Genomic DNA, 8,422 nt, shown 5'->3' with positions numbered 1-8,422 from the left:
TAGCCTCTTGCGAAGTTCTCCGCTGTTAGTCTCGGCGAGCCTAAACAATGAATGTGACTAAACCGGAAGCTTTGTACACACCTGCCTCGATCGTTTTTTTAAAAAAATCGTCTGCCAGCAATACAAGTTCGTGGTTCAACAGAGCAAAAGCCAAAGATAAAGATGTTGTAAGCAGTTTCCGACTGTATGCCAGAGGCAAACCTTTGTCATAGTGTCATGTATTTTTGTGGTTTCACGGAAGAGTGGCTCCGTGACGTCATGCTGTGCATGACACGAAGTTTGGATGGTACACAGTTCATGTAAACAGATATGTCATCTTCCACCTCACATCGCGCACAGCTCAACAGACTGATCACTTCACGCTATCTATGATAATGTGTGTGGGTGGGTGGTGTGTGTGTGCAATATATATTATCTCCCCATCACACAGTCGACTACGTCCCTTGGCAGTGTACACGGTGTTAGCTCGCGACTGAGGTTCACTCGAGTAGACAGCGCTCACAGTCACACATTCCTTCACCTTCCCCTTTGACCCGAGGACTATTGATGCGTGAACACACAGCTGTACACAAGACATCATGTCTCTGGCAGGCAAAGTGGCCTTTGTAACAGGTGCTGCACAAGGCTTGGGAAAGGCCTTTTCAGAAGCTTTGTTGAAGAAAGGTGCAAAGGTCGGTGCATTTCATGCAAATAGTAACACATGTGTAAATATTATGTTCTTGAGTTAGGGTAGGGGGGGCAGTGACAAGTGACAATTCTTTATGAACTGTAAGTTTATTGTTTCTGACTGACAGTCTTTTCTGTGATTATGATACTACATTTACTAGCCAAAAGTAGAAATAAGCACACATTATTAGTGTGCCATGAAATGTTAGATATAAAGTGTACAAATGACTATACCCAGATGCTGTCAGCAGGTATGTCTATCTGATATACAAGTATCCCAAGGAGAAACAACTCTTGCAGAATTCCAGAGGCAGTATGGACGTGACAGCTCCTTGTTCATCAAGTGTGATGTGACATCACCCAAAGACTTTGAAAGTATATTTTTTATTACTTTGAAACTTTATATCTGTTTAATTTGTAAATAATTTTTGATATGTTGTCTTAAATATAACTATTTAAATAATGATACAATAATTATCTTTTGCTTTATGTTACAGGTTATATATCTGTGAGATAATAGGATTGTAGTCATTTGTGCGATGGGGCTGAAAAAGTGGAGGAGAGAAAGAACATGTTTCATCACAAAAAGTCTCAACTTTTGCCTGTTTAAAATATCACTTTTTTTATTTCAGAAGCATTTGAGACTGTTATCAGCTGCTTTGGTGGCTTGGACATCATGGTGAACAATGCTGGTATTGCCAATGAACACAACTATGCATTGATGGTAAACATAAATTTGGTAAGCTGCAGCATATGCCCAAGTATCTCTTGTAAAAACTGTATTTAATGACAAGTTTATCTGATGATAAGTTTCTCTGGTTACATTGCTTCTTCTGGACGCTTGTCTCCATTCATGCATGTTTGTTTTAAGATTATCTATTTATGCATGTATTTTCATATTTAAATGCATATGATCAGTTATGCCTTAGATATTTGTATGTGTTATTTTAAATAAAGCATTGGATTTATCAGGATATGTATCTACTTCATTTGTAAATGAACGCACATAATATTCAGAGAAGGAGTAAATATATGTTGGTCTCACAAATGGTAATGTCTCATTTTGTTTACTGAGCACTACAAGATACACTGCTTCAAAGTAGGAACAGATAGAATATTAGTTAACAGACTTTCTTGCTTTCCTTTGTTCAGTGTAATACATTTAGCTCTTGCAGATGGTTGCCAATGGTGCTCTATACTAGTTGGTGATGAATGCATATTAGGAAACTTTTTATTGCCTATTTGCACAAAACAGGATTGCCCTTTGCTTTGTTTTTAAAGTACATAACCATTCTGTACATTTTTAACTTAAAAGGCACTAGAAAAACACACTTCACTTTTTTGAAAATATTTGTAGTTTATTTTCTTTAAATAAAATACACCTAGAAATTAAACTTAATCTCTGTATACATTTATATCCTATTTTATTTACAAGCATGCCTCTAAAAAATATTGATATCTTATTTTCTGCACAGATGACAAAAAGACTTTTGAAGCTTTTTTGTGTGTGGAAGAAATGCACATGTTCTGGCAGCACAGTTTTTATTTCAAGATCTATCTTTTAAATCAGCTACTGATGGTTTGTCAGACAGGGGTGATTACTGGGACCAACATGGCCATAGATCTAATGAACAGAGAAAAGGGAGGACGAGGCGGTGTCATTGTCAATATTGCTTCCACTGCAGGTAATTTTGTTTGTGTGTGTGTGCACATGCCTTTGAGAGAGAGAGAGAACACATTATTCCACATACATGCACTATATTACATATAGAATAGTTAGTTTTATGAAAGAGCATTTTCATTTATTTCTTGATGCTTAATTTTTTTTACCTTGGTCACGGAAGAGTGAGGTGATAGAGAATATAGTTTTTTTTCTAGGCATTTTTTAAGGGTGGTGTCTATTGGGTGGTGTCAGGGCCGTGCTTAGGGGCAGGCGGACGAGGCATCTGCCTAGGGCCCCGCGCTTTTGATTGTAACCTATTGACGAACGTTACAAATGAATTAATCGTAGGCTTATGTTGTAATGTGTATGCATCGTGCTCTCAATGATAAAAGACGAGATATCACTGAGGAAAAAAATGACTTTAGATCCCAACTAAAACCGTGTGATCGTGGCGTGAGGGCCCCGCACATGCCCTATGCCTCGGGCCCCGCGGGGGCTAAGAACGGGCCTGGGTGGTGTCATTAGTCAGGTGTGAGGTATCCATTCAACAGTTCAATGTGTCTAATAGGTGCCTCTAGATTTGGCCACCAGTCTTCTACTCAGCTATTGGATTTACATTTGATTCAATGGGTGGTAAAACTCTCGCCAATTTTACCTCCTGCTTGAACCTTGTCTTAGCAAATCTCTACATAAACTCAGCATAGAGTTGTCAGTTTGGCACAAAAATATGGAGCAAATTAAAACAAATTTTGTAGAAAAACATGCCTGGACTGACCTAAACTAATCACTGAGAGATCGTAGCAAAAGCTTTAAGATTTTCGTAATTATGAACTTTATTAGCCAGCATTTGTGATGTAGCGAGTGTCCCAAAACCAAGGGGAGAGAACCGCAATCTTCAAACTTGAATCTCATGAATGGATCAGAATTTTCCACTTGGACTTTCAAAACTAAAATCGCTAAATAAACTGAATGATTATTTGAGATGTGTTAGCCTTAAAAATTCCATTTACTTCCATGATTTTTTTTTTTGTTAGCGGGTTAGATTGGTGTATGCATGTACTTTCTATAAGTATTAAGAATTCTTGCCATAAATCGGCATTTTGATAAGCTTTTTTAATGTGGTTTATGAGAGAAAGTTATAAATCTAAAACTAATTTCTTTGCATTTTTTTGTTTTGTGAAGCTTGGGCAATTCTGATTTATCTTCTTCTTGTTAAAATAATCTGAGAATCACAGAGTGGTTGAAATTTAAACTTTTTATTACTCTCGAGAGATCAGGGCTTTATTGTAGATAAGGAATCGTCTAAAAAGATATAGAAATGCAAGGTGACCATGTGCAAGTCTAATTTGCCGCATGCATGTGGGACAAAAGAAAGAATAAATGGGAGGATAAAAGGATGAACATATGTACTTTAATTATAATTTTTTTTATTTTAGGTATTACTCCAGAAGCCTACTTTGCTCCAATATATACTGGGACAAAGCATGGTGTTGTGGGATTCACCAGATGCTGGTCAGTAAGTATTAAGTGGATTGTTGTCGAGTCTGGTAAAGGTGAAAAGCGGTAGCCAGGAACCATTCAGTCATTCGGGAGTGAGTTGTTATTGACTGCATTTTTCTCGTGCCCAGCTTTTTCTCCTAACCCTTACCTTTCCCATATCCTGTAAGATACAGGTACTCAACTCAATGCTGGGTCATCTGGAGAAAGTTTACTGTGCCACTTGATTCTGTATAATACAATGTGTGTACAACAGCTCTAACAGCTTTTTTTCCCTAGTCACATCTGAAGTGTTTAAACCTCTGCAAAGCAAGATTACAGAATGTTTCATGTATGTGGTTTTCTGCTGCTGACAGATGAATCCCTACATAGCAAAGATGGGCCTCCGGTTTGCCTGCTTGTGTCCAGCTTTTACAGACACTCAGATTCTTTGCTCAACGATCACAGATTACCCAGAGGATGCTCAAAAAATTATTCAGCAAGTGGGCATCAACAAGTAAGTTCCATAATGTTGCCTCTTTGTAGCCCATATTTTCTCTTCTTTCCTATACGCTCCCAGTGGAGCATAGGGCCGCAACCACACCTCGCCATCGGACCCGGTCCTGGGCATCCCTTTTCAGTTGGGACCATGTCATGCCAGCTGTCTCTGCCTCTCTGTGGACTGATCTCCTCCACGTCTGTCTAGGTCTCCCAACCTTGCGCCTTCCCTGTGGGTTCCAGCCCAGAGCTTGTCGCGTTAAATTGTCGGCTGGCTTTCGTAGAGTGTGGCCAATCCAGCCCCACTTCCGCTTCTTGATGTCTTGGCTGGCAGGGTGTTGGTTGGCTCTCTCCCACAGGTCTGCATTGGAGATCTTCTCAGGCCATCGGATGTTAAGGATGCGGCGCAGACATTTGTTGATGAATGTCTGTATCTTGTTGGTGATGGCATTTGTCACCCGCCATGTCTCAGATCCATACAGGAGGACGGACTTTACATTGGTATTATAGATGCGGATCTTGGTTGGTAGAGACAAAGCCTTGGAGTTCCAGATAGGTCTGAGAGTGTGGAATGCAAGCCTGGCTTTGTTTATTCAGCTTCTGACATTTTCATCTGAACCTCGTCTTTGCTGCTGACTATGCTGCCAAGGTAGGTGAAACGGTCAGACTCTGTAATACATTCTCCATGTAGTTGGAGTGGAGCTTCTTGATTTGTGTTGACCCGCATTACCTCCGTCTTTTTGATGTTGATGGTTAGGCCAGTCATTGCTGCTTCTTCTGCGAGCCGAGTGAGCTTTGTCTGTGCGTGTTGTTGCTTGTGGGACAACAGGCTGATGTCATCCGCAAAGTCAAGATCCTCAAGCTGCCTGGCGAAGGTCCACTGAACGCCCGTGTTGCTGTTAGAGGTTGTTCTTCTCATGATCCAGTCTATGACAATCAGGAAGATTGTCGGTAAGAGCAGACAACCTTGCCTCACTCCAGTCCTCACTGCGAAGGGGTCAGTCAGCTTTCCGTTGTGGATCACCCGGCATGTCGAGTTATCATACAACTGCTGGATGATGGCAATGAACTTTGGTGGAAATCCGTAGTGCTGCATCAGTTTCCAGGTGGTTTCTCTGTCTACAGAGTCAAAGGCCTTCTCAAAATCTACAAAGGTTATGTATAGTGGTGACTGCCATTCGATGGACTGTTCGATAATAATTCTCAGAGTAGCGATTTGGTCGGTACATGATTTTCCCTGCCGAAAGCCTGCCTGTTCTTGCCTAAGTCTCCTATCTAGGGCAGCTTTCAGTCGCTCCAGGATGATTTTGGTCAACACCTTGCTTGGAATGGACAACAGCGTAATCCCTCGCCAATTGCTGCACTGTGTCAGGTCACCTTTTTTGGGTAACTTTACTAGGTAGCCAAGCTTCCAGTCTACTGGAACTTGCTCCTGCTCCTAAATTTTCTTCAGCAGGGGATGTAGCATCTCTGCTGCGGCTGTTGGGTCTGCCTTGAGTGTTTCTGCAGGAATGCCATCTGGGCCTGCCGCCTTGCCAGAATTCAAGGACTTGATGGCTTCGATGATTTCTGTCTTGGTTGGCAGGCTGGTATTTACTTGGAGCTGTTCTGCAGCTGGGGGAATGTCCAAAGTGTTTGTTGGTGGTGGTCGGTTAAGTATTTCATCAAAATGTTCCACCCATCGTGATCTTTGTTCTGCATCCCCGGTGATGGCGCTGCCATTCTTATTCTTTATTGGTCTGCATGCAGTGGTGTTTTTCCTTCCTGACAGAATTCTTGTAATTTCGTATAGTCTCTTTATGTTATTTTTCAAAACTGCTTGTTCTGCCTCTTCTGCCATCCTGTGTGCAAACTGTCTCTTGTCCCTTGCCCTTGTCCCTTGCGCTCTTCTTCGCTTCCTTGTTTATATCCCAGTATTTTGCTCTGAGCTCTTCTTTTTCCTGCTGGTTTTGACATTGGTTGATCTTCTGCTTCAGCTCTTTCCTTTTCTCTATCTTTTGCCAGGTCCCTAAAGTCAGCCATTCCTTGTGCTGTTTTCCTTTTTTTCCCAGAACTTGTGTGCAGGTATTTGTCCAGGTCTCTTGTAATCCTGCCCAGTGGTTGTCCACTGTTTCTTCCAGGAGTCCTTCCAGTGTCGCAAATCTGTTTTTAACTTCGCAGTTGAACTCATTTTGCTTTTTACGGTCTCTAAGAAACTGCACGTTGAATTTGTGGTGCGGTCTGTCTGATGTGTCGTGGAAAGACTTCAGCTTTATCTTTAACCCCCCAAAATTACCCCCAATTAATGTATTATTTACTGTTGGATGACTTCTACTGTTGATGATGTTATGCAAAGGATTTTGCATTCAGTTATGTTGTGTTAGAGCACTATTCAAGTGTTCATTTATTATCATATTGTAGCACAATGGTTTTTGCATCTCAAGTACATGCGAGTGTATGAACTATTGGGGATATATACTCGGTACTGTACTGTACCTCAGAACAAATTTTTATGTATTCTTAATTTTCTGCAGATTCATCTTCAGGTGCATATCTACCCATTTACTAGGATGTATCTGGAGAGGGGTAGTTTGGTAGCATTCACACTTAAGTTATAAACAGAAAATCCCGAGACCTAAGGGAAAAAAAATTATTTTACCCTTTTAAGTGCATTTCAAATAAAAGTGAGTTGAAAATTACTTTTTTTACACATTCTGAATTTTGCTAATGATACTTTCTTTTTGTGACTTAGCTCCCTTAATTCAGCCTATAGTAAGGGAATGAACTCATAGTTTATAAGTCTGAGAGCAACAGTTACCTATCTCCCCTAATTCGGCCTCTCACACAAAGTTATAAAATTATTATACTACTTGTGGATTGCTCAAAATGATTTAACACTGCACACAGCACAGTCAACCAAAGTAACTCCTGAAAATTTCAGACCTCTAGGACGTTGGGAAGTGGGTAAAAAATTGATAACAAAATCTTCACCCGCCAGACATGGTTAAATAATAATGAATAAAATTTAGTGTTAAAAAAAGCCTGTCATGTTTTTTTTTAATTGCATATTCTGCAGGGTGGAAACAGTGACTGAAGGCTTCATGCAGCTGGTGGAAGACAACCAGTGTAACGGAGCAGTCATGGTCATCACCGCACAGAATGGGATTCAATATCACAGAAAGCCTCATGGCATCAGCAGAATGTGAAGTTCCAGGCTACATAATCCAACTAGTTTGTACTGGTTGTTAAGTTGCTTAAAAAAGACAGATCACAGTGGCGAGCTTTGCACTTCAACATCAGCAATCTTTATGCACATTACCTGTTCAATTACATGTTTTAAAATCAGGAGCATACTCCAAAAAATTAAAATGTTTTGTTTAAGGGTTCTTTTTATTGTTATGCTTTAATTATAGTACATTATATTACATATGCATCATATGTCAGGTACCTACAATGATAATTGTCTTTGTTTTCATTCAAAATCATACAAGTATTTTAAGTATGTAGAGTTTTTTGCATTTAAAAATAGCATTGGGAAATTTAAGATTCAAATACCTGTGTCAGAACACTTTAAAAAATGGTAATATTTACAATCTACACTGAACACACTAATGTGCAAGACAATTTTAGCCATGTCAGGATTACATTTCCTTGCTCATAAACCATTAACATTATTTTCCTTTTCTTTTAGTTAATGTATTATCTCATGTTCTGCTTGATTACATAAGATCAAATACTGTTTCACTGATTCCATGCAAATTTCCTTTTCATCATAAAAATAGTAAGATGTTGACATTTTTCTCATCACTGCATAACCAAATTTACATAACCAAAACTGCTCTATGCCCGACATTGACGTTACCTTTAAGTCTCCATTCCATGTAATAAAGAACATATGGTTCTAAAAATCAAAAGTTCTTGAGAAAACTTATTTTTCCTGCCGCTAAAACAAAATTCATGAATTTTAAGACAGAAGATTTTACAATCAGATCTTTTATAAATCGTCAGCAATACTTATTTGCACATCATCACAATGTTATTTAAGCACACAGTATTTTCCAACACATTTCACTGTGTAGTCGCTGAATTTCAGTTTAGCAACTTTTGAAAATCTTTCCACTAGGATTTTTTCCATAAATC

General features: G+C 39.4%; 1 protein-coding gene across 1 annotated transcript; it reads left to right on the top strand.

Moving 5' to 3' along the window:
• Positions 1 to 43: 43 nt before the first annotated feature.
• LOC112553591 (15-hydroxyprostaglandin dehydrogenase [NAD(+)]-like) lies at positions 44 to 8,196 on the top strand. Its single transcript, XM_025220933.1, has 7 exons — positions 44 to 671; positions 918 to 1,041; positions 1,299 to 1,405; positions 2,255 to 2,351; positions 3,766 to 3,845; positions 4,183 to 4,322; positions 7,359 to 8,196. The coding sequence occupies exons 1-7, from the start codon at positions 579 to 581 to the stop codon at positions 7,486 to 7,488; spliced, it is 771 nt and encodes a 256-aa protein (XP_025076718.1). The 5' UTR covers positions 44 to 578; the 3' UTR covers positions 7,489 to 8,196.
• The last annotated feature ends 226 nt before the right edge of the window (positions 8,197 to 8,422 follow it).

Source organism: Pomacea canaliculata, linkage group LG13, assembly GCF_003073045.1.
Source record: "Pomacea canaliculata isolate SZHN2017 linkage group LG13, ASM307304v1, whole genome shotgun sequence".
Classification (NCBI taxonomy): Eukaryota; Metazoa; Mollusca; class Gastropoda; order Architaenioglossa; family Ampullariidae; genus Pomacea; species Pomacea canaliculata.
This window is presented reverse-complemented; position numbering and strand designations above follow the sequence as displayed.